This window comes from Calidris pugnax, unplaced genomic scaffold, assembly GCF_001431845.1.
Source record: "Calidris pugnax isolate Ruff unplaced genomic scaffold, ASM143184v1 scaffold111, whole genome shotgun sequence".
Lineage (NCBI taxonomy): Eukaryota > Metazoa > Chordata > Aves > Charadriiformes > Scolopacidae > Calidris > Calidris pugnax.
In genome coordinates, this window is record NW_015090872.1 from 3,162,526 (window position 1) to 3,188,557 (window position 26,032).

The 26,032-nt window shown below is 50.2% G+C and overlaps 1 protein-coding gene across 1 annotated transcript; it reads right to left on the reverse strand.

Annotated features, from left to right (window-relative positions):
• Positions 1-18,785: 18,785 nt before the first annotated feature.
• On the reverse strand, positions 18,786-25,766 carry P2RY1 (purinergic receptor P2Y, G-protein coupled, 1). The gene has a single exon (XM_014945973.1). The coding sequence runs from the start codon at positions 25,611-25,613 to the stop codon at positions 24,522-24,524; it is 1,092 nt and encodes a 363-aa protein (XP_014801459.1). The 5' UTR covers positions 25,614-25,766; the 3' UTR covers positions 18,786-24,521.
• Positions 25,767-26,032: the final 266 nt, after the last annotated feature.

Genomic DNA, 26,032 nt, shown 5'->3' on the forward strand with positions numbered 1-26,032 from the left:
CCCCTTCTTGCTCTTCGTAGGTATTGCTGAATATCGGTGCCGGTGCTTGGCTAACCCTGGGTCTGCAGGAGCCGGGATGCTCTGCCCAGCTCAAACCCCATGGTGTCCAGCAGCCAAGCCGTGGAGCTGACACTCACCACTGGTGACAAACTCACCTCTGCTGTGGCCCGTCCTCCAAACTGTCCCTTGCCCCCCTCCCCTGAGGAAGCTCTGCCTGGCCCCCGTCCCTCGCAGGGGTCCCACAAGCAGTGGGGAGGAACACGAGGGGTCTCGGTGCTGCTCAGGGAGGGGAAACAGCCAAGTCCAGCAAGGACTGACTTGTTCACAGGCACTGCACATGTTTGTGGTTCCCGTAAAGGGGGTGAATCTCTTAAAACAGGTTTCACAGCAATTACCTCTTTTGGAAAGAGTTTTGTTAGAGGCTTTTAACATCCCTCCCTGCACTGCCTCCATTCAAAGCCACTTTAACGAGGCAGCTTGTCTTGTGGATTGTATCCAGCTCTCCTAATACCTAAACGTGTGATATCTAACTACAGTGGATCTAGAAGAACAAACAGATATATGCTTTGCTAAACACAGCTAAAATCTGGGTCAGGATGAGACCAGCTCCATATAACAGTGAAAGATGCTGTTATTCCTTGTCCATCCCCTGGCGAAGAGCTAACACTTCCTTAAACTGCCCAATATGGTATCTGACCTGCTCCAAATATTTCTGTGAAGTACGAGAGTACAAGTGACACTTGCAAAATACGTGTTGTTCTCACAAATCACACGTTGCAAAGAGACAGATCAGCAAGCTTTGCAAGACCCGGGCCCGTTCCAAACAACAAACCCAACTGCTGCCAAGCAGCCTGTGTGTGGTGGGCAGAGACACCCAGACACTTGCAGTACCTCGGAAGCTGGGATCCAGCTAATGCATTACCATACCTAAAGGGAATAAAAAACCTTCAGTGCTAAATGATGCTCTGTAGTGTGTTTCTAAATTGACCTGTGATACATTATTTAGGAGCTCATATTGTAAGACCATCACTCTTTTAGTGGGATTAGGACACTATTAAGCTCAAGAGGAGAAATGCATCATCTTTCCAAAAATAAAACACTTCATGGTTTTAATGCGACTTTTGTTACTGGTATGTTAGAACAGACCACAATGCCAAGAGTGCTCCTCCTTTAAACTGCTGGGGTTATTAGAAGGCTGTTTCATTTACCCTGCTTCCATCCCAACATACTTGCTTTCACATCCCGATCGCCATTTGCCGAACGCTCTGCTAGAGCTCTAATTTACATTTTACCAAAACATCACGACTCCTTTCTTAGCCTCTTCACACCCACCTTGTTTTGCTCCAGTCCTGAGTTGCGGTGTTTGGCATGTCTCGTGTGATGGCAGGGTTACGCTCTCGCTGTGCAAGGAACATAAAAGCAGTGTTAATTTTGGTGCCCCCTTGTTGCTCGGACACACATTTTCTGTCCTTTCCCTTTCTGGTCAGATCATGTTATCTCCAACAAACCCAAGGCTTTCTCCCCTCTCCTGCCAGGGAAGCCGGAGCCTGCAGCCCCTGCTGGGTCCCACTGCCCTCAGGCCCCCAGGAAAGCCTGGTCTAGTGGGAGGTGTCCCTGCCCATGGCGGGTGGGGTTGGAAACAGATCATCTTTAAGGTCCCTTTCAACCTAAACCATTCTATGATTCTATGACTTTTCCCGGGTGCAGTTTTACTCTAGCCCTATGGAAAACAAAAGTATCCCATGGGAAATGACTGGTGCCCCAGGCTGTGATGAGTGTTTCATATTTGACCTCTGGATTTCTCTGTTTAAGGTCTGGCTGTGATTTTCTCCGAGGTTTTGGCCATGGGTGGTGAGCTGTTCTGGAATGGCTGCAGGAACCCCCATAGCTGGCGGGAGGCTGCAGTTGGTGCATTAACCCTGCTTCATCCAGTTCTCCCCAAGGTATTTGAGGTGTCATCCAAGCTTCAGGGGGTCAGAAGTAGCAGGAAAAAGCTCAGTCCCTGGAACAGGTCTGTGAGCAGCAAGGGATGACCACTCTGTCAGGATATAGTGATGCACCTGGGTCTCAAGCATGCCTCCAAGCCACAGCGTGCCTAAATAAACCGCAGGCTGGTGGCAGAAGTGCAATTGGCAGAAAACAACCACTTTCTGGCTCTAAGCACAAAACAACTTTCTAAATCAACAGCATTTTTTCCCCTCATTTACTTTGGAAAGCCTGCTGGCTGCAGAATTGCTGCAGCCTGCTGTAAACAATGTATGAAATGAGAATGTTCCCCTGCCCCAGCACGGCCGGACTCCAGCGGCGCGTTGCAGCCGGACACAAACCACATCGGGCCCTGCCGGAGTGGTAGGGGAGGCTTTCTTCCTTTTGGTAGTCACAGTGTGCACAGCTTGGTATGCTCTATTTTTTTTTTTTAATTAAAAGAAAGCTGCATTTTGCCACCTGTGCAGGATCCCCTCCATCCAGGCTGGGGGCTGCAGCCTGACCTTGGCAGCAGCCTGTCCCCCTGTGCTTACTCCCAGCACCCGGAGAGGCTGAGCTTCAACGTGATCATCCCTGGAAAGCTAAACCATTGGAGCAGAAAAGTAGTTTAAAGTTTCATTTTCCCCACCATGTGCTCCTTCTTCAGGTGCTGGAGGGGAGGATGGAGGCTGGGGTGCAGGCAGGGCAGGCACCAGGGGGTCACCATGCCCCTGTGCCCCAGGCTGAGGCTGTGGCTGCGGAGCCAGCAGGCAAGTGGCAGAGCCAGCCTGTGCCATCAGCGAGGCTTGGCATGGCCAGAAGTGGCCCTGGTACAGAAGCCCAAGCCCCGACTGGCAGCGGCTGGCAGGAGGGGGCTGAAGGGGAGCCAGAAATGCAGTGTTACTGCAAGAAAAGCGGCCGTGGGAGGGTGGTGTCCCTTGGATAACATTTTCCCTTGTCTACCGTGCAATAATAAATGTTAGCCCAAGCACAGCCAGAGCACAAAGTGCTCACAGAGATGCAAACCCACTGCCAAGAGTCCGAGAGGGCAATGTGAGAGTGACGAGGAGCCTGGAAGCAATGCTGGGAGAAGGGGAGTTGGGAAGAGAAGGGAAGGCTGAAGGGAGAGCAGGGAAAAGGCTGCTTCCCAGGGAGCAGGAGGAGCGGGAGCAGCTGCCCCGGCTCAAGGGCGGCTGCTGAACAGCCGGGGGCTGGCAGAGGGCTGGGGGGGCAGCTGCTGGGGCTGCCTGAGGGGGCATGGGGCACTCGCCTGGCAGATGCCATGGGGTACGGTGTGGGGCTGAGCTGCTCCCTGCTGTGGGCAGAGCGGGGCAGGAGCTGCTCTGCCGCTCTCAGTGCTCCCAGTGCTCCCAGCCACACTCGATGCTCCAACACTGGCGGAAAAGATGGTCTCTAACAGTTTGGTTTCTTACTTACTTTTAGCTTGTGTAGCCCTTAGCTAAAAGCACAGCTTGTGCAAGTGCAAACACGGGTGATGTGGTGGCCCGCAGGAGGGTTATGGGGTGGCACACAGGGCACAGCCCACAGCCCACAGAGGTGCTGCCCAGCGTGGGATCCTCCATCCAGGGCTTGCTGCGCCCCGCTGGGAGGCTGCAGTGCTGATTCAAATGTTGTGGGTAATAACAAATGCTTCCCTCTAGGAAATAGTGTAAGCCTCTAAAAGCCTCTAATGATTTGTGTGATTACGTTGCAGCAGAAGTCTGAAACGGGGGGGCTTCAGGGCCCCCCCCGGGGGAGCTGCCGACACCGGCTCTGGGTCAGTCCCAGCGAGCTCAGGGGGCTGCTCACAGCAGATGAAATCTGGCACCCAGCGAGGCTTAATTTCAGCACATGAGGCTTCCTGGCAGAGATGCTGCTTCTCACGGGGTCCGACTGAAGGCTGGCAAAAGTCAGGAGGTTTTCTAAGCAGGAGAGATTCAAAAAGCTTTAGTTATGCTAAGTGGGACTTGCCTAAACCAACAGTGGGTTTGTGTCTGGTGGAGGTGACGCAGAACTCGTTTGACATTTTCTTGCTTCAGCCTGATACAGCTATGACATATTTTTCCTGAGTAAACAAAAAGCTAAACGAAACCCAGGACACATAAATGGCTGTGGGGAGCTGGACAGAGGATGGACTCTGCAGCAAATCTCTCCTAATAGTTTCTGGTCCCTCTGAAAAGTATTTTTCTTCTGAATGCATGTGGGAAAGAAGCTTAGCTAAAATATAGAATTAAGCTTTTTTTCCCTTCTTTTTCTTTTTAAATGCTGATAATTAGCTTAACACAACGAAAGGTACAGCGAAGTTGCTTTGTAGTTTTCCCTGGATGAGGGTCCCTGGGGACCCAAGGCAGCCAGGATGGATGTGGGGAGCCCAAGTCAGCACCCAATGCCTGGAGGTGCCGCCTCCTCCCAGTGCCCTCCCCTGTGCCTGGGGATTTAATCAGTGCTGAGCTTGATGCTCGAGGCTGGGAGGAAATCTTTAACTATTGGGTTTTGGGATTTTTTTTATTAATAGAATTTATGGTAAAGGTACAGCTGTGCCAGAGATGTTTCCTGGTTCTATTGATTCTGGTATAATATCAGATAATGTGTTGTATTTAAAAAACCATGATTATTCCAGCCTGGAGTCTGGACATGAGCTTTTGTACTCTTTGTGTGCTTCAAACTTACTGCACTTGAGCAGAGCATAAATTCCTGTCTCTTCAACTGTAGCATCGTTCTTTTAAAAGACTGTGCACTGATTTGCTTTTAACACCCATTATATAGGGCATTCAGCTCCATGGCGGCCAGCAGGGTAAAAAAAACCCAACCTTGATACTTAAATAAACCCTGCATGTAAATATGTATGCCTGCAGTGGAGCAGAACAGCCCGCGGGAGCCAACCCACCTCCCATTCGGCGTGCTGCTGCAGCCCATACATATGCATGCCCGGCTCCCGGTGTATTTATAAACCATGGATATGTGCATATCTTTAAAAGTGAGAGGTCGACCACCAACCCCCTGCCGGGGTGCGGGGCCTGGGGGGGTGTCCAGGGTGCTATGGGGGCTGGGGGCTGCGTGGGACCAGGCCCCAGAGCTCACTGGTCCCACCCAGGGCATCCTCACCGGGGTCGGCATGTGTGGTTCTGGAAAAAACCCTGTGTGGCACCTACAGCCCACTCGGGAGCAGCTCACTCCCCAAAGTGTGAAGTTACATTTCCAGAAAAAAATGAAATGTGCTGCAAGTGGCTGGGAAACACAAGTGGCAGGAGGTGGCTCTGAGCAGCTATTTTAGTGTTTTATTTTAAAAACACAGGCAGTGAGTGCCCCTGGCAGAGACGGAGATGCCAGGATTTCAGAGAAACGTGTTGAAGAAAAGAGAGAAAAAAACTGCAGAAAGATTTCTGCTTCCTTGAGAGGTTTGCAAATGTGGTCTTTGGAGGACCAAGGATGCTGATTAACTTGAACAAGCAGACAAAGACCCTGACATCAATTAAATACTGCTGATGAGGTGAGGTCAATAGTAATTATAACCTGCTCATATCTTCACGCACTATAGACATGTTTAATCTTTTTATTGGAAAGCTTTTTACTGAAATGATGTGGTATGATAATTTTCTACAGTGTCCTGTTTCTAATTAAGCAGTTGGAAATACAGTGGATTGCACTTAATCATCTCTGCTTCAGTTAAGTCCTTGCTAAAGAAATACCTTTAGTTCTATTTTTGTTTTATTTTATAAACCGTAGCCTTTTAAGTGGCTTTGAAAATGGAGATGACACTTGTATCAGTATTTATATACCCTTTCCAAATGTGAGCCTTGGAGTCAACGACTGTGACTGTGAGACAGCCGTGCCTTTGTGTTTTACAGGGAAATCCATTTTCTGAGCGTTTCTGGCTTTGCCCGAGCACCAGGTTAGTGCTAAATGCTCAAAGCCCAAAGGACATTTGCTCAGCAATTAATCATTATCTGCGTGCTGACACCGGCGCGACGACGGCCTCTGGCTGCGTGGCCGGGCTGCTCCGCGGGACCTGCTGCAGGGGACAAGGCAGCTCTGCCAGGGGACAGCGGGGGCCCGGCCACCAGCTCACCCTCACCTCACCCTGGGGTGACACGGGTGAGCATCTCAGTGAACTTAGAATCATAGAATCATAGAATGGTTTGGGTTGGAAGGGACCTCAAAGATCATCAAGTTCCAACCCCCCTGCCATGGGCAGGGACACCTCCCACTAGAGCAGGTTGCTCAAGGCCACATCCAGCCTGGCCTTGAACACTTCCAGGGATGGGGCATCCACAACTTCCCTTGACAGCCCAAAGCCAGCGCTGCCGTTATCGTTAACGCATGGCACCGCTGGGAGAGGGGACACAGCTGGGGACACAGCTGGGGACGGGGTGGCTGAAGACAAGCTGCGTATGGCCTCAGCTCCATCACCCTCCAGCAGGTCCCAGGTCCTGGCTCTGCTGGAGCCCGGTGCTGCTGGTGGAAATGGCAGGTTGGTCCAGGAGAAATGTCACGTCTCAGAGCTGCAGAGGGAGCTCTGGCTTCCACCTGCACAAGCTTTCCCTGCCTCATTAACGTCTCATACTGAGCAGTTCGGGGACTGTCCAGGTCAGTGTTCAGCCTGTAGAGCTCTTCCACCCAGTACTAAGAAAAATGACATTTTTTATCATTTTCCGCTATCTGGCTGGGGAGATGCTGCCCACAGCAGAGTGAGCCAGGGGCACTGCAGCCCCCAGCAGCCCGGGGGGGCAAACAAACACCCCGGGTGCTGTTGTTCGAGGCCAGAGGAGGAGCCTTCTGCCACCACGGGTGGGCATTTCTAACCAATGGCCATGCCAAAGGTGTTACCCACATTTTTTACACCTGGCTGTGAAATCTCACTGAGTGTTTTAACCCAGACAATCAAGAGAGAGCATGACAGCCAGCAGCTAAATATAGCTCTGGAGGGGTGGCAGCGGCGGCGGGGCTTGGGAAGAGGTTTTGAAGGGAGGCTGGCAAACTGGGGAGCGCTGGTGAAGGGGGGGGGGGTCCACTGGTTCACGCTTCACTGCCTGAGCTGAAAGCATGGGGAGGAATGATAATGCAGCTCCTTCATCGTGCTGCCATCTGGGAATATGCTTCGGCGTGTGTTGTCACTGATTCGAAATCTCTGTGCAGAGTTTAGAGATAAGGTGAGCCGTGCTGGGAACGGAAGCCGTGGGGAGGGGAAAGGGGCAGGGCTGTAGCGCCGGATGCCAGCCAGGCACGGGGCTGCTCGTCCACTGGTATAAGTTTGTCCAAAAGGATTTGTCCAAAGCATCAGTTACCTTCTACAGTGGCAGCAGCCTACTGACATTGCCTTGAGCATCGCTGCCTGTGCTGAGGGTGCCAGGGGACTGGAGAGCTGTGCTGATGCCCTGGGCACCAGGACCACCGCCGGTGCTGCCCAGCCACGTCGGACCTCGTATCATCGGTCTTGAAGCTGCTGTTTGTGAAACCCGAGTGGCTGCTCCCACACGATGAATGTGGTCCGTCTACCACCAGCTCGAGCCCTTGTGCCAGGAGGTTGCAGCTCAAGCAGGCTGGGCTGGAGCTCACATCCTTCTCTCCAGCTGCCCTCAACGTCCCTGGGGCTCACCAGTTAGGACGTGCTAATGTGGTTTTTGGACTCTGTTCATTTAATGGTCACTTGGCACCGAGACAAATGTATTAGATTTGTTGGAGAAAGTTTATATACCAGTCAAGTGGCTTTTATAGTTCCAGCCTGGCTGAGAGAGCTGATGAGGTGGTTAGTGCTTTTGATTCGGTGCTTTGCTGCTCCACAGACTTTCCATGTGGTTTGGGGCATCCCCGTCACTCCTCGGCCCCTACTCCTGGTGACAGTGTTCCCCTAGCCCAGGGGAGGGCTGGAGAGGGAAACCGAGGGCACTGAGGCTCAGATACAACGGTGACCAGAGGGATTGAAACACTCGTGGTGGCTTTGACAATCACCGAGGAGAGACAGGGAGTAACCAGCTGGGCTCGGGGTGTCCTGCAGAGGAGAACACCAGCCCCAGAGCCTTGGCACCTCTCGGGAGGTGTTGCTGCTAGTTCCCTGCACCACTTCCCAAATTACCAGCTCCTGACATGCCGGGTGCATGGGGGATGGTTAACGAAGCACCATGGATTGTTACATGAGCAAAGACAGGCACTGAGAAGTTCTCCTGTAGTTACTTAAATCAAACAATGCCAGCAGCCTCCAGCACTCCCTTCCCTCTCATCATCAGTCAAAACAAAGTTGAAATAATAGCGCACATCTCTCCTTGCAAGCCACGAGACATCAAGTCACCAGGAAAAGGCTGAGAACAGCTCGTCAGAGCGCGTGCCGCTTGTCTCCCAGCAGCCCAGCTTTCCCGGTGATGGAGTAATTACAGCACTGACTGTAATTCAGTGGCACTGGGCTGGAGCAGAACTGCTTTTATTTTAAAATAGCCCAGAAATCTGAGGGGAAATAAAAGCTGCACTCTGTCTCTTTTCCAGGCTGTGAAGCCCCCTCGCCAGCCACAGTACAGCCCCTTTGGACACTTGGAGACGCTGAAGCCTCTCCTGTGGGGCTTCTCACTGTTTTGAGGGCAGGTGTTTTGCCTGGGCTCAGGGCTCTGGGGGGGTGATGGGGAACAAGTCCTGTCCCCACAGCTCCTGACCAGGGCAGCTGCTGGGTGAGTGGTGGCATGGTCGTTCTGTGAACCCTGCGGGGACTGTGTGTCACTGCCTCTGACCCCGTGGAGAGGCTGAACTGTCCCCTCTGTCCCTTCCCACTCACTGCCTGTGTGCTGGGCAAGCTGTACATGTGTGCTGTGTGTGCTGTGTGTGCTAAACTCATGGCGCAAGTTCTGCAAAACGAAATCCATGATGTGCATCTCTCCCACAGCTACCCAGAAGCCCAGACAAACTTATTCCACCACCGCCTTTTCCCTCCCTGCTGCCCCAGGGTTGTGGTCGCTGCTGCCAGGGCCCAGTGTGTGCCCCTGGTCTGGCCAACCTCCTCTGCCAGCACCAGCGTGAAAGGGGACCAAAGTCTGGTCACACAGCACAGCTCTCTCCTAAAACAAGGCTGCTTTCTTTGTGGGACTGAGGATAAACTCGTGCTGGCTAAAATCTTCTGGTGAGCACAGCGGCTTGCCAGGACTGTATACCCAAGGGTTTGGGCACAGCTCTGGGTGGCTGAGGGGGTGCAGGGTTTGTGCCACAGCCCTTGCCAGCTTGCTCCGACCTGAGAAGTGCCCACCTGGGCAGCACCATGCGTTCCAGTAACCAATGTGCTTCTGCTGGGGCAGCTCCCACCCAGCCCAGCCGTGGGAGTGAGCTGGGATCCGGGCTGTGCCTCCGCGCTGCTGCTCAGGCTGCTTGGAGCAGCCGCAGAACCCAACCAGATGGCAGAGGGGCTGGCTTGGCAAACACCAAGCTGCCAAATTTCCTACCACATCTGAGTGGTGGGACGGCAGCGGTGGGGTCTGGTGTCTGAGGTCTGGGGCTGGGAGCCCAGACCTGGTCCATCCTGCGGCACCCATGTGCATCACCACGATGGGAGCAGGGGAGGTGGCTCTGGGGAGGGCACACGGGCACCCGCCTGCTGCCAGGCAGAGACAGATGATGGCTGTTGTATTCAGCTGCACACCACAAACCCCACTTCCTTTCTCGAAGTGGAACTAAGATGCCTTGCTAGAGATGTAAGTTGCTCCCTGCTCTCTGCAAGTGATGGCGCACGGCGGTGGGGAGTCTGTCACCAGTGCCCCTGCCAAAATGGTTTGGAGTGACCCTTCTTGCTCAGCACTTGGGACTGCACATCTCACCTACATATTTTTACATTGAAGTCTGCAAATAACAGCTTGTAGCCTGTAAGGAGAGCAGGAGTCCTAGGATGGGCTGAGCGACAGATTCCAAGCAGGTCTATGGGAGGGGAAGCGGTGCCAGCCCTGACACACACTTCCTGCATACAGCTGGAGTGTCACAGGGACCTTTTTTTTGCTTTTGTTGCTGTTGGCTTTTCTTTAAATCACAGCATCAGTGCTAGCAAGGGCATTAGGCATCTGGGAAATTATCTCCTTCATGCACAGAGGGTAGTTCAAAAGATTTCGTGACAACTGCATCTGCATTACACCTCATTTTACTGGATAAAGCATGTTAACAACTTTACAGGTTTGCAGCCGATGAAAACAAGCATCACACTCGAATCATTTTCAAAGCAGAGATCTTGAAAACCACTGGCAGCCTGACACACTTCTCCATATGTTATATAAAGTAACTGTTTACAATATGAGCTGGCAAATATCATATAATATAACTAATAATTAGATGACACTAAAATATGACTCATTTCAAGTGATCTCATATGCATATTTATACCCTCAAAAGTATCACTAGGAAAGAAGAGCAGAAGCTTCTTGAGTAGCACTGGCCCAGCAGGCGTCCTGCTGTGGCTCCCAGCCAGGGATCTCTGGGGGTGCACAGCCCGGACCAGCCCAGCATCCGGGGGATTTCTGGGGGTGCACAGCCCGGACCAGCCCAGCATCCAGGGGATTTCTGGGGGTGCACAGCCCGGACCAGCCCAGCATCCAGGGGATTTCTGGGGGTGCACAGCCCGGACCAGCCCAGCATCCGGGGGCTTTCTGGGGGTGCACAGCCCGGTTCCACCCAAGGTCCCTCAGTACCTCATGCTGTGAAAATGCCTTTGCTGCTGCAGGCGAAATGCAGCACTTCCAGCTCAAGAGGCACCAACACAGGCAAACTAAGGAGCTGCTGCTTTGGCAACACTGAGCGGGATGAGGGCATCTCAGAAGATAGAGAAAAACTGTAGAAAATCTGTAATTCACTTCACCGTGGTAAAATGAATCTGCTGTCCTCGTTTTGGCTAAAACCATCTGATTTCTACTTCCTAAACCCTTTTGCCTCCCAGCATCAGGCTGGGTCTCTTCCCACCCATCAGCTTGATAAGACGATCCTGGCTGCAGCCTCTCCAAGCCCCCTCGGCTGCCCCATGGGCTCAGCCTGTCCCTCCAGCATGTTGGTGGTGCAGGAGGATTGGACCTGGTGGCTGCTGCCGAAAGTGCCCTGGTTCCGAAATCCAGCTGGGAAGCACCATGCCCTGGCAAAGCTCCTCTGGGCGGCTTCTGTTCTTGCCATGTCACCTGCTTAGCTTCCAATATTAAATCTGGCTTTTAATTACAGGTAGTGATGACAGCGAGGTTAGTCATAATGCATTAATTAAGCCCAAGGTTTGTATTCACTAGCTGCCACCAGGCGTACGGCGGCGGTGGGGGGAGGCAGCAGCACAGCCTCTCCAGCTCCAGCAGGGTCACACTGATGGGCTGAGGAGCAGTTCACAACGTGCAAATTATTTCTGGGGTTTGCTGGGGCAGACCCTGTCACAATTTAATTTAAGTTTATCTTAGCCTAAGGGGCAAATTCTTTTGTTTGATATTTTAAACAATTCAGTGTAAGAGGCAAAGCAGAGCCCAGAATGCAGCCCCTCATCTTCTCGGCGTCGGATGCTGATGGGAAGATGACAGGGCTGAGTGGCTCCAGCTCCTTCGTTCCCTCCTGGAGATTTCCCACCACTGTGAACTGCTTCTAGATCTGCTCCTGACTCTTACAGGCATGGGGACTATACTGGGCATATTACAAAAGCACCACTTATACGTTGTCAGTGCATCGTGCTTTTTGCCTCCCCACTCTTTACAGCAAAGTATTGGGAATTTCTAACTTAGAAATCCTAAAATGCTTACGGTAACTGCTGCAGGAGCCCTATTAAAGCAGGTTGGTCACTGGGACACCAGACCTTTGGGGATGGGGGCTTTTCTGTGGACGGGGCTGGTTTTGCTGCTGCCTGCTCTTGGCCACTGGGAATTCCCTGGGCTGTGTCTCCGAGCCCCAGGCAGGACGCAGGGATTTGGGAGAACGTGCTGGTAGTACCTGCTTCTTCAGCCCCTGTGAAATGAGGGTGGAAGGAACCACCTCAGACAGAAGCCGTAAAATTTTACTGGGCATTGCAGGAAGCGATTTCAAATGTGTCATTCAAAGTGGAAAAGAAATAGTATAAATTACAATTGAATCTCAGCATTTTAGGTACACACACGCATGTATTTATATGCACACCCCACCCTCCCCATATATGTGTGTATGGAGTTGATGGTGTATTTTTAGATGCAGTGTAAGTTGATCCTATTCCTAAGCTCTCTGGTTAGTATAAATTGATTAAGAAAAGCAGCAACTGGAAGCTTTTGTTTCTATAAAAATACAAAGTATTCATGCCGTTCTGGAAAGGAAACTGAATTCAAAATGAATTTTGAAGGTTTAATTCAAGATCTCCTCCCGGAGGGCTGGTGATTTTTCCAGAGGGGGTGCAGAGCTGTTGCTGCCCGTGGGCTGCTGCCCCACATCGCACCCTCAGCTCCCCCCGACCCGGGGGTCGTCGGCGGGCTGACACGCATGCCGAGAGCAGGGCGAGCTGCAGGCAGGGCTCGGCTCTATTTTGGGTACCCATAACTATACTTAAGGCTGAGTCATCCCTTCCAGTATCAGTTACAGGAGAGCTTAACCGAACCAGAGCTGGTGACCAGTTCTGCTGGCAAAGGTTTGGGGGGGCCACAAAGCCACCCTGGAGCCTCTCCACCAGTGTCAGCAGCTGCGGATCCGGCCCCCGGGTGACAGCACCGGTGCCCGCTCTGGCCCCTTCTTGCTGTCAGTACCCGGCACGGGGCGATGGGGTGCATTTTGGCTGGCGGGTGGGAGTGGGGAGGTGGGTGCTGCAGCTGCACTGGGCTCCATCCCCACCTGCGGGCAGGGCTCCTGCAAGTCCCCATGGAGGTTTGAAAGGCAGTGTCCCCCTCTGGAGCCATTCTGCACCCTGGCCTGGGATGGGAGCACTGCAAGGAGCTGCTAGCCAAAAATTCAGGTCTTCTTCCTCACATGCCTCCCGTTAAGGGCAACTGCTTATACAGCCATTTACTGGGGAATGGCATTCAATGGCATTTAGTGACATTCAATGGCATTCAATGGTATTTAACCTCTCCATTTTAGTAGCCTGTTGATGATCCCAGAGCCACGAAATAAGCTTTTCTGCGCGCTCATTAAGAAACACATATGAAGCTGGGTGTAGCAATGCTAGATATCGCTGGTATGGTACCAGTCCTGCCAGCAAACAGCAGAGAAATGTTTTTCTTTGCAGATTTATTCCCCATGCAAAAAGGGAAGGCTAGAGAACATTTTCATTGAATCACATCCAAACAGTCAAGTCAGCCTTCTCCATCTGCTTGAAGTGGGGGTTTAGTTGTTAATTTGCCTTCGTGGGTCTCTCTGTACCTATTTTCTGTGGTGTTACACTGGACACCTGTAGGTAATTTTTCTTCTGATTTTTGCCATGCTCACTGATGACTGTCAAGTGACATTTTTCCCACTGTCTGAAGGAGAGGAGACAACTTAGAAATAAGAGATCATTTTTGCTGAAAAGCTATTCTGGTGGTAGCGAGAGCCAGCTTACAAAACCAGAGCTTTTACTCTGAATCGAGTCCCTTAAGTAATATCTGAATATTGGCATAATTTTTTTTTAAAAGCATTTAACACTGGAAACTTTATTTTTAGCATGTAAATGTCAAGGCGAACAGCAGCCTTTCAATCTTCCCCCAGCTCCTCCTGCTCAGGCTCCTGCTCCCCTCCAGCACCTTTCTGTGGGGCTGGGAGCCCCCTCAATGGATGAGGATGCTGCTGCATCTGCCTGGGATGGGGGAGTGATAGGACCAGGGGTTGTTGGGACCAGGGGATGCTGAGCTGGAGGATGGTGGGACCAGGGGGTGCTGGAACCAGGGACGTATTGATCTGGGGGTTGGTGGGACCAGAGAGTGATGGGCTGGGGGGTGCTGGGTCACTGTAGGACTTGGGGAGGGGGCAGGGAGAGGAAGCAGTCCTTCTCCCAGCTCTCTCCCTTCCCCGAAGGACTTTGTTTTAAAACAAGTAGTCTTTTAAAAATCTAGGGCAAGTCAAGCTCTTGCCAAAATTAGTCTTTGTGCAAGAGCATGAGAAGGAATTTTAATGGGTAGCTGGTATGTGGGGATGGAGGGAAATGACTGCTTTTACTATCTAAATGCTGTTTTAAATAAGGCCTGTAATATCAAACAGCTTTGCCACGCTCGCAGATATGTTTTACAGGAAGCATCACTGCCACCGCTCAGTAATACACAAGAATGTTAAACAACAACTTACTTTTTCATTTGTGCCAAACGTGTCCTGACACATTGCTGAGGCAGATGAAAGCTGCAGCTCGAAGGAAAGCACAGGCAGAGCCAGGGTACACTGCTTTTATCTGGCCTGGTTGTTGTCGCCGCATAGGTAATTGCTACAAAAGCCCTTCCAGGCCATTTTTCATATTGTATTTGCCCAACTGCAGCCGAGGGGAGCAGCAAGAAGCAAAACCCATCCTCTGCTGCCCTCAGCCAGGTCCTGGGGTCCTGTATGGAGCCCCACAGGTGGGATGGGGATGGGATGGGGACATGAATGTGGATGGGGATGAGGACAGGGATGGAGATGGGGATGGGGATGGGGATAGGGATGGGGATGGGGATAGAGTTGGGATGGTTCAGCAGCTGGGCTCCAGTCAGTGCTGCCACTGCCACACCAAGCAGCTCCCATGGAGGTGTGCGGTAGAGGACATTGCCGGCTGTGGAATTAATATAATAGAAAGCAGGGAAATGTGGGGTGCCAGGGGGAATAAATAATTACCTGATTGCATGCCTAGCTCTGTCCTGGCTCCTGCCCCTTGTCGGCCCAATCTGAGCCCTTTGCAGCGGCGCCGTCCTGCCCCGCTGCCTCCCTGCCCAAGGGCTCTGCCGGTTCCTCCGCTGCCGGAGGCTGAACAGCACCTACAGAATTACCCAAAGGGGCTGATCATTTGCGATTTCCTTTTGCAAAAATTACATTTCACTTTGTGAACTAAAATTTGTAGGTACAGTCCCCTCCCTATAGCAAAGTGGTTTATTATTTTTAACTGGGATTTTGTGATCTCTGCCTGTGCTGGTCCCGAGTTTCCTGTCAAAGCTGTGTGTGTTGCCCAGGACATGCTGCATGGCAGTGCCACTAACTCGCAACTTTCCTGGAGAAGGAACAAAATCCACATGTTGTACTGCATCTTACTCGTTATGTGGGATGTATTGGTCTGTCTGTACACTGGGAAAGAATCTGTATGACTTTGTTTTGCACTAATCTGTGTTTCTGAAGGCACCTGTTTGTCCAGGGAGGGTTTTTCTCTGCCACAACAGAACCAGAGCTTCTCTTTAATACAGACGTGCACATCACAATGTCCCCCTCTTCAAAGGGGGAGAAATTAACTCCTGGTTGCCTAAGCCCAACATTGTTGGCTCCAACAACCACAACACCCACTCAGTGAGGCTGGAGGCAGCAGGTCCAGACCCCCGTCCTAGTCAGCACAGGAGGAGTTTGGCCATGCTGGAGTTGTTCCTGCTCACCAGGGCCAGAGCTGGCACTGCTGGCTCCTGGGAGGGTCAGTGAGGAAATAACACAGCAAGGACAGTGTCGTTTGATGAATCTCCCATTAAAAAGGACCAGCAATATAAAACAAATAAATCATTTCTCCTCTACAATGCAAAGTTCATCTATTTTCCATGTATGGCTGGACTTCTCAGGTGTTCATACCAAAATCTACCATGCAAGTAGTCTGTGAAGAATTAAACTTACATGGTTTTTTAAAAGTGTTCTTCAATTCTGAACTTAATCGTAGCGTAACATTTGGTACGAAACTGTGTATAACCCCCGAGAAAGTCTCCCGGCTGGGGCCCAGAGAGACCAAGCAACCGAGTCCTCACCCAGAGGTGCCCAGGCTGTGCCCCAAGACTCTGGCACATCGGCAGGGGATGCTTGGCTGTGTGTCTGCCCGCCCCAGCACCCTCCTCTCCACCAAGTTAGCAGCAAACTCCACAGCCAAGTCGATTCTCAGTCACTGTCTTGGAGAAAAATCAGTTTCCCACAAAAGGCTGTTATTCACAGTGGAAGGAAATGCATTTTTAAGCACTTGCTCTTTTAACAAACCAACCCTGCTTCCACAGAGAAATCTCTGTTAGGGAGCACGTGCTGCCAGGGGGGTGACACCAGGACATGGGCCCCTGCAACCCGCAGGCAGGGGACAAACCCAGCGTCAGTGTGTCCTGGGTGACTGGCCCAGAGCTTGGGGGATGTCCTAGCCCCCGCATCGTGATGTGCTCACAGCCATCGTGTTCTTCCACATGGTGCAAGCGTGGAAGTGGTCCCATCAATGGCCAGTGGCGTGGATTAGGACCTGGTTTTGGTTCTTAATGTGACTAACAGAGAGCTGAGGCACTCGCCCTGCTGGGTAAGGTCCATGAGAGCAGCGGGACTCCTGCTGATGGAGTTCAGCCTGTTCCTGGACACTGTTGCAGTCTCCAAGAGGAGTGTGCAGGGCGGCTGCCGGTGCTGCTGCTGCATGGAGGAGTGATAAATTGAATGAGGAAGACTTATATGAATTATTTACAGAAATAGCTCTGCTGTTCCTTGGCTATATGGGAATGCCAGGAAGGGTAAATGATGTTTTGAGCACTTTAAATGAGTGGATCATCTAGTGGTCACTCAGGGACACAAGGATGCCTAGCTGGGCTCCCGCAGGCAGAGGCGCAGCCGCTCAGGGCCCTGGTGGGGGTTTCCCTGTGGGAGTTGCTGCCTGATTCTCAGCTGGGAAGTCGAGAATATGCCTGGGCTTTGAGACACCTGCCTGCTGGCTGCTGCCCGGTGCCAGCTGCCGTGACCCCGGCTGGGGACTGAGTGTCCCAAAGGGAGTGGGGGTGTCCAGCTCCAGGGCTTCTGCTCCTGCCCCATGGGTGAGACGAGCCGTTCATGCAGCCCAGCTTCTGGCCAGCAGTGGTGGACAAGCTGGCAGGAGGCTGCTCCCACCACGGGGCTGGGGAGCGCAGTGGGTCATTGCCACCCCGCAGGGCGGTGATGCCTTTCCCCAAGGAGCACTGTGTGTGCGCCCCAGGGGCTATAAATACACCCGGCGCTTCACTGTCCTCTTGGTACCTCACGTAGAGGCACTGCTAGCATTTGTGACACCCACACTCAGCTGCCATGTAACTCATGAAGTCTCTGGGTATTTATATTTGTGCCAGCAGACACGGTTGGTTCAGTCTCAGCGGCACCGAGCAGCTCTGCATCTCTCACCATGAGCCCTCGGTCATGTTTAACCCCGCAGGGATGCAGACATGGCTGTGGGGCTGCCTGCACGGGCAGCGGGGCTGGGACACCACCGAGTCTGGTGGGGCTACGCACTAGCCAGCCGCCTCGCTGCCAGCAATGATTCCGGGTAAATCCCACAGGAATGTGTCACTTCTCCCAGGAGCCTCCAAGCACTGACTTACTCCCAGCCCAGCCCCCTTGAATTCAGCCCGAACTCTACAGTGGCATTCCCAGCATCTCCCACCCACTTGCACTGGAGCAGGAGCCTGATGTCGGCAGTAGAAAGCTGAGCTGCATGGTGTGAAAACCCCCATTTATTCAATTATTTATCTATCAAGCCCATTGCTTATTGCCACAGATTTGTCTCCTCTTTTTAATGCTGTAAGATTATTTTTTAAAAGTTTATAAACTAATATTCCTTATGGTCATGTGCTGCCTCCAGAGCTGGGTAGAGGGGCAGAATCCTTTCCCTTGACTTGCTGCTGGGGATGCAGCCCAGGATGCAGTTGGCTTTCTGGGCTGTGAGTACACATTGATGGCTCAAGCCCACCTTTTCATCCCCCAGCACCCTCAGCTGCTTCTCCTCAGGGCTGCTCTCAATCCGTTTCCCACCCAGCCTGTGTTTGTGCTTGGGGTTGCCCTGACCCAGGTGCAGGACCTTTGCACTTGGCCTTGTTGAACTTCATGAGGTTCACAGGGGGCCATCTCTCCATCCTGCCCAGGGATGCAGGAGTGGGCAGAGGTTGGGGGGTGCTGGCAGCCTGCACCCAGCCCCACAGCACCCCAGAGCTCTTCTACCAACACCCCAAGCCCACAGGAGCGAGGCTACCTCCAGGCACTGCAGCCACCTGACTTAAATAAACAGGTAAGCAGAATGAAACTGCATGCTGTGTGAAGTTAGGGAAGCTGCAGGCAGCGAAACAAGCCAATGGCATGAAAACAGAGGTCAATATAAAATCTGAAATTGCTCTGCTGTCAGGCAAGGTAGGGATAAAATAGGGAGTTAAATACTTTAAGTGTTTTTTGTATGTTAAGGCATTTGGGAAGCAACAGTCACTCTGCATCCAGCAACCATCAGTGTGTAGCAGCCATTGCCAAAGAGAAAAAAACAGCAAGTTTCTGAAAAGACAGATTTAGCTTTTGATCTGTACGTACTAGAGGATGCACTCCAGGCTGTTGGATTACGGTTGTACATGCTGGACAGTAATTGGAGGAATAAACACCCGAGGCCGAGGGGGAGCTGCAGAAGGAAAAGGGAGGAAGGGACAGGGAGTGGGTTCGTGCCCAGCTGAATGCTGTCAATGGGAGCTGGTGGGGAGGGGGACACGGGGTCAGCCCTCTGCCTGCAGAACCCCACACCTTCTGCTTTCATCTGGGTCAGGAGGTGGGTCATTCCCCTGCCACCTGCCTACACGCTGCCCCCTAAAATCCTCAAAGATGAAGCATATCCCTCAACACTTCATTTACTCACTTATTTGGATCCCCAGCTGATGAGACTGGTTCTGCTCAAGGTTTTAAATCTTTTATTTTTTGCAATCCTTTTATTATCTGTTTTTAAGTATGTATCGCAGCCTGAAGAATCACCTGGAAACATGAATTAACTGCAGTAACACAAAAGGCAGAAAAAAAATGTTTCATAATTTTATTGGAGCGGTTACAAAGTGAGGTTGCTAGGTACAGTGCCAGTGACTCTGGCTGCGGTTCTGCTGCCACTAAAAATAGTTACAACTTCAAAAGCCATGCCTCACATTAAATGTACATGCAGACACCCCCCGTGCTTTATTAAAAAACAAAATCTTTTTATTTGTTAAAACTATAGACAAATAAGGGCTTTTTAATTTTTTTTACTACTATTTAATTAAAGCAGTTACATAACCTGAGCTTAAATACCAAGTAGCACTGTCTCTGCTGATATTGCAATCAAATCTCACTAGTATTTACACAAAAATTGAACTTACTCAACAATATTAAAATCACAGTACAATAGAAAAATAAACATTTTCACATATATCCTTGAAACACACTGTAATTCACAGCCACGAAATAAGTAGTGGTTTTAATTCACAAATCATATAACTTCGAAGTCTTGGAAACTATTGTGCCAATACGGTCAGGCTCCAGAAATGTTATTCTGTAGTAGATTCTGATTCAGTGCAAAGCACCTGAAGTTAGAAATGGTACAGCAAATGTGAGCAGGGTGAAACAGTCCTATTCAAGCAGCTATAGTTGTGGTGGTTTTGTTTGTTGTTTTTTTTTAAAGTTAAGGGGTTTTAGTGTTGGTCTAAACCAACTTCCACTTGAGGGCCAGCATTCCTGACCAGCAGCTCTGCTTCCACCGTCCCCAGTTTGCAACCAGCAGTTGACCACGGCTGCTTGGAATGCATCCTTCACAGCCAAACTCAACTTCAGACCTAGAGCTTCCTTCAAAAATGTTACCAGAGGTGGAGACTAACCACTGAGGGGAACAAATAAGAATGTATGGACTTGAAAAATAATGAGTTTATCACAGAAATACCTGGGTTAACGCATATCACTCTTCACTAAAGCTTTTGTTTTGGTCAAATCTAAACCCAAAACTACTAGCAAGCAAAAAAAAAAAAAAAATCCCAGAAAGGCAATTAGCAGGTTTCTGTCTCCTGTCCCCCCCAGGCCCATCGTGTTTACCAGCTGCAGACCTGACTTTCCAGGCCGGGCTGTCTGTGGGTGGAAGAACAGCCCCGGTCCATCCCATGCTCTGCCCAGCTCTTGCCAGGACCCGAGCGAGCAGAGCAAGTGTGTTCTGCTCCAGGGGCTCCAGAGGGACACAGCCCTGCAGCCGGACCAGCCACGGCAGCACCCACTCCTCCCTGGGATCCGGCTGCTCTGCCGGGCACCTAGAGCCCCATGTCCCCCCCCTTGTGCTTCCTCATGGAGAAAGAGAAGTGGGGGACGCCAGGCTCAGGAAAACCTGGCGTTCCCCCTCTTTGGGTTGGTACAGCATGAACCCAAGGGTTTAGTCTATGGGCCCACGCCATGGAGACAAACCTTCAGCTCCTGTCCTAGGCTGTAAAGAAGGTGGCAGTAGGATGCTCTGTGGCGTTCACTTGTGGACCACCTGCCACAGAATGGCCTGGTGGCTTCCCACAGCCACGTTTCAAAGGCTCCCAGGGGATTCAGGTTGGGAGGCAGCTTCCCAGGGCATTCAGCGCAATCTCCTGCTCAGCGCAGGGTCAGGTGAGAGATACTGCCAGTTCCCTGAGGCTGATCGTTACTTCATTAACTTGGTGTCACATGAACTGGATTGAAACAAAAAATCCCAGGTGCTGTGGTATGAAAACGTACAAACTGACAACAGATCATGTGTAGGTTTCATACTGACTTCATTTTGTATTAACGATTACCCCATGTGGGAGTTAATGGGCTTAAATGAGAAAAAAAAAAAATTAACCCTGTGAGCCAGAGGAAGCAAAATATAGCTAATGAATAATAATTTGTTTCGGCGTGGATCATTGTAGAATGCTTTGGCAAAACTTAAGCTCTAAATAACTATTTACCTCAAATCTTTTGGCGTCTTCAGTGAAATGATTTGTAGTTATTAAAAGATTCCCAAATGTACCCAGAGGAAAAATAGGTTAAAAGCATAATCATGAAATCATAAACTGTTTAATCTCACTTGCTAGTCGAAGGCTAATACAGCACAATGAGGGAAGGTGGAACTTTTAGGTGGTCTTCCTGTAGTGAGACAATGAGCTGAGTCTTGTTCCCAGTAAACACAGCCCATCATCATCATTGCTTATTAATTAACAGCCCAAAGGCTGTAGCTGAGATTGCATTCCCTTTGCATATTGGAAAGGTGAGAAAGGAATTCCAGTGGAGTGGCTGAGGGAAAGGCTTCCTCCACTGCACCCGTCACAGAGGTGTCTGTATGAACACAGGGATCTCCTTGGGCCACTGAGGCTGATGGACTGATTGTCTTCCACAAACACATCATAGTAAGGACAAGTGCCAAAAGGCAGGTATTTAAGAACAGACTTGCCAAGTTCCCCCAAGGAGCTAATGGCTCCAGCCTTCACACTGCCTGGAGAAGATCTGCTTGGTCTTTGTTCCTGGTGGTGTCTAATCCCTCCCGTCTGACCAGCCTCCTCTGGCAGGGTGAGCCAACAGACACGGCTCCGTCATGTTGCAGGTAAAAAGTAACCACGTGGGAGGAGATATGAACTCGGTGTGATTTTGCAATGGTTCCAACTACCCCATGTCACATATAGCAATGCTTAAAAAAAGAGCAGGAACTGTACATGAAATCACGAAGCTCAGCTTCACGTTCCAGCTGGACTCAGAGGAGGCTGTGACATCTCGGCGTGTGCACAGCTGGGAGTCACACCGGCGCAGGACGCAGTTTGAGGTGTTAGCTCTGCAGGCCATCGGATCTGAAAGATGGAAAATAAACTCTGTGTAAAATGTTTTTAATCACCCCTCTTGGTGTTCAGTGGGAGGCTCCCGTACGCTTCTCTGAGGCGCCGCCGCCGAGTGCAGTCCCCTGCCGTGGCTGAGCATCAGTAGAAGTGATCTTCAGTAAATAAAGCATCAGAGCAGACCTCAGTAATGAACTGGCTGCATCACCCGGCCAGTTGCACAGTTCTCTCCAGCGAGGCAGGATGAAAGAGAGAGCGAGCTTTCAACCGGCTCATGAGGAAAGGACAAAAACCAGTTCAAGACCCAGAAGACTGCAGGGCAGACAGAACAGGAGAGGCACGGCTGTCCTGAGCTCCAGAAGGTGCATCTCCCTGGTGGGGTGTCTCCCGGCCCGTGGGGCTCTCCTGCAGCGTGCCCAGCCTGCCAGAGCCAGACTCGTAGGGTTTTGTTGCACTTGGGTTTCATACACACTGCAATAATGGGCCAACTTTGCCATATTAGAGAGACATATTGCGAAAAGGCTGTAACTGCGTAAGGACCAACCTGGGCGTAGGGTTTTACATTCTGCTGTGTCTGTTTGGGATCTTTTTTCAGACACGGATTAGGGGAACATTTCATTTCCTAACTGAAAAAAAAGAGAGAAATAGACCACGAAATGCTGGGAAATGAATACAATTTCAGACCTAAAGAATCAGATTCAGAGAATATCCTATTTTTATGCTCTCTCTCCGTTTAATTCATCTGCCATTCCAAACAAGACATGCCTCAGTTGAATGAAGCCTCAAATAATCACATAATAGGAGAAGTCATTTATTGTGAATCAGGCTCATTCTCTGGTGATATAAATAGACTGTGCTGTTCCACAGTCTTTTGTCAGTAGGGATTAATTAGCAATTGACCCTTGGTTGGGATTTCTTCACTACCTCTACATTTTTCATCTTATAGGGCTAAATGAGATCTTAACATTGCTCTAAGAAGCTATGCTTCCTAAGCAGCAATTTAATTTATCTTTAGGCTATAAATCAGTAGTTTAATTTATCACTAGGTTACATATCAACAGTGAATAGTCAGGGTGGAATTGAGTTTATTGTAAAGATGTTCTGTTAGAAGACACGGTATTACAGTAATTGAAACATGCTGTTAAATTTTCCATTAATGCCCAATTCTGAATATCGACACGGAGAACCACACTTTACATACTTTACATTTAGCTTTCTAATAAATAAGTTCAATAAATAGGGATTCTGCAGATTAGAAGCTATACGTGTGAACAGAAGCTGCTTTACAATGTTGTCAAAAAATAACTAGAGCTATTCTTGTTTGTTACCAATCACTGGAAATTAGTAAGTAAAATAGAAATATTTTACTCCTACTATGAAGACTGGAGGAACAAAGATCTGTTAAAATCACCCTTAGGATTACATAGAACTTAATTTTGTACACTAAATGTATAATTTAGAGCATGCTTTCATACCATTTTTAGCACACAATATTTTCAAATACATTTCTTAAAAATATGAGAAAAGACTACCCATTTAAGATTTTGTCTGTGCTCTGATCACTAGCTCTTGTGTTACACAGTATTGCAGTTTGGCTAATTCTGGATGATCTATTCCACATTTGGAGAAGATATAAAATAAAGGGCCGGATTTGGCCTCTAGTATATTGCAACATCTTATTAGTACAGTAATTTATTTGTCACAGTACAAAAAAATTAATTCCCCCCAATTATTTGTATATATAACATATATAATCCATTTATATTATCCATTTTTAATAATTATTTTCTTGGGAAACAACTCTTATGTTATCTATAAAGATTCCCAGGAACAGAAATACTCTCGTACCAAATGAGAACGCAAGTAACTCGAGCAATTGTAGTTTTACTTGTCTGAAAGGTACTGTTACTTCCAGCACACACACTTCTCCTGTTTTACCCGTAAAGAACAGAACTCCAGGGGGGCTCCCAACACTGGCAGTCAAGCAGCGAGATGCCGGCCAGCCTTTGGGAAGGGTGGCTGGTGCAGGGGCTCCCCAGTTGAGCCCAGTCCCTGCTCGGCCCCATCCCGTGGCTCCTCCGGCTGACAACGCGCCGGTTTTCCCCAGCAGGGAAGGCAGGATGGGAGCACCGGCTGCTCAGAGCCAAACCACCTCCGCAGGTGTTTGCACACCAACATCTGCTCACAAAACACACCACTACGTACCGCACGTGCAAAGCGGGTGCCTGCTTGCACCAGCTCCTGGAGGGACCTGCTTATCTGCCCGCCAGGGGCTGAGGCCTCAGTTCACCTGGAAGACAATTTGCCTTTAAAGGGGATGTCCAGATTTTTCATGAACAACCGTCGTCACCTGAACGCATAATCATGCAGACATCAGTAAGCCTACCTTTTTGCAAAACACCAGCACTCAAAGACTGAATCATAAACGCTACCAAACTATCAAATAATTATCAACACTAGAAGTAGATGAAGATATAATAAAACTGTAAAGGTGAGAAAAACTGCACCGTGACTCCAATATAAATAGTCATTTACCACACCAAGTGAGCAAAAGGCTATGTATGTGGACTGAGCCTCAGAAGAGAAGATACTGCTCTTTCTTATTTTTATTTCCTATTTTTAAAGAAAGGCTGATTGAGAACATTTTTGAACGTGGGAGACTAAGTCATTAAAACAGAAGCAGTTGGATTGCTTTCTTCCTTTAGGGGATTTACTTCATTTTACTTTATCTGACACAAGTCAGAAAGAAATGAGAGTATTGTAAGGAGAAGGAAAGTTGAATTTTGACACGTTATTTTCCATTAAAATTCTTCCACATACTTTGTTAAGCCTTTTCTAAGATCAGAAAATGAGGCTTTACCTAAAACGAATTTGAGAGACTGGTATTTTCCTCACACACTTGTAGCACTACAGTGTCCTACTGTCTCAAAGCAGAGGATTTTTTCAAACTGTTCCCACATCTTTCGCATTTGTTCACAAACTGGTATCTCCGTTCTGTTTATACTCTGATAAAATATTGAGAGTCATTTCCTCGCTTTTGGACTGCACGTTGTGTTCACTTCTTCTGGATGATTTCCTGGTTGCCCTGGAAAGCCGCCTTCGAAAGGTATCACCTGCCAGAAAGTAAAGAATGGGGTCGACGCAGCTGTTGAGGCTGGCCAGACCCCTCGTCACTTGGTAAGTGGCATAAACCTTATCGTTGAAGGCACACATTTGTGGAGTCTGAAAATCCACCCTGGCTCTTAGATTTAAGGTCTTCATCACATGGAAGGGAAGGTAAGACACAGCAAAGACCGTCAACACAATAATAACCAGGTAAATTGACTTTCTCCTGAGAGGAGAATTGTCCAAATCTTTGTAAATCAAAGCTTTCACAATCAGCCCATAGCAACCAAGAATGAGTATGAAGGGGATGCAGAACATAAGCACGGTGGTGCACATGCTGTAAATGAAGTAACTTCTCAGGTAATCGTCAGCTGTTGTGTCGTAGCACGTTATGGTTTTGTTTCTCCTTATCCCCGTTCCCGAGAAGAAGAGTATTGGAGAAATCACGGCCACCACAATGACCCAGACCAGGGTGCTGATGTACACCGCGTTCTTCTTCTTCAGCCTCCCCAGCGACTTCAAGGGGTGCACCACTCCCGTGTACCTGTGCACGCTTATGCACGTCAGAAACAAAATACTGCCGTACAGGTTCACGTGGAAGATGAACCTCTGCAGCTTGCACATGATATCTCCGAAGATCCAGTCTGTTTTATTGAAGTAGTAAAAGATGAGGGCAGGCAGAGTCAAGACGTACAAGAAATCAGCTAGCGCCAAGTTGAACATGTAAACTGAGATGCCGCTCCAAGGCCTCATATGGAAGACAAACATCCAGATGGCCACGCTGTTGCCCAAAAACCCAGTGATGAAGACCAGAATGTAGACAGTGGGCAGGTAATAGAACTGGAAGCCAGTTTTGGTCAGGGAACACTTGGTGGTGGCGTTTCCCGCAGACCAGCCACTGCTGGATAACAGGTTGGGTTCAGTTCCATTCAGAGCAGCAGAGATGAGGACTTCAGTCATGATCCTTCCACCAGAGTCACATAGGTCTGAGGTGAAGCAACAAAGTCTCTACAGGAACAGCAACGCATCTAAATCAAAAAAAGAGCAAAGAAAACCTAGCTGGGTGGTGAAATCTGCTCTGCTTTTCTTCGGAGGGTTTCCGAGCTCGGCTGAGCCTCTCCCACACACCAGCTCGGTCTAGCCTGGGGTGCGGACCGTCCCCCCGGCAGGCCGGGAGCCAGGGGACACCCCGCCGGCCCTCCCTCCCCGCCCCGGCCCCGGAGAGCCGCGCAGGGGGACGGGGCAGCGCAGGCGGGGCGGCGGCGGCGGACTGGCCCGCCCCGGCCCCGGGAAGCGCCGGCGGGGAACGGGGAAAAGGACGAGACGAGCGCCGCGAAGGGGCAGCGGGAGCGGGGCCGGCCGGGGGGCAGCGGGGGCGG

Excerpts from the sequence above, each read along its gene's own strand:
- P2RY1 (XM_014945973.1), bottom strand. The coding sequence starts at position 25,613 with ATGACTGAAGTCCTCATCTCTGCTGCTCTGAATGGAACTGAACCCAAC.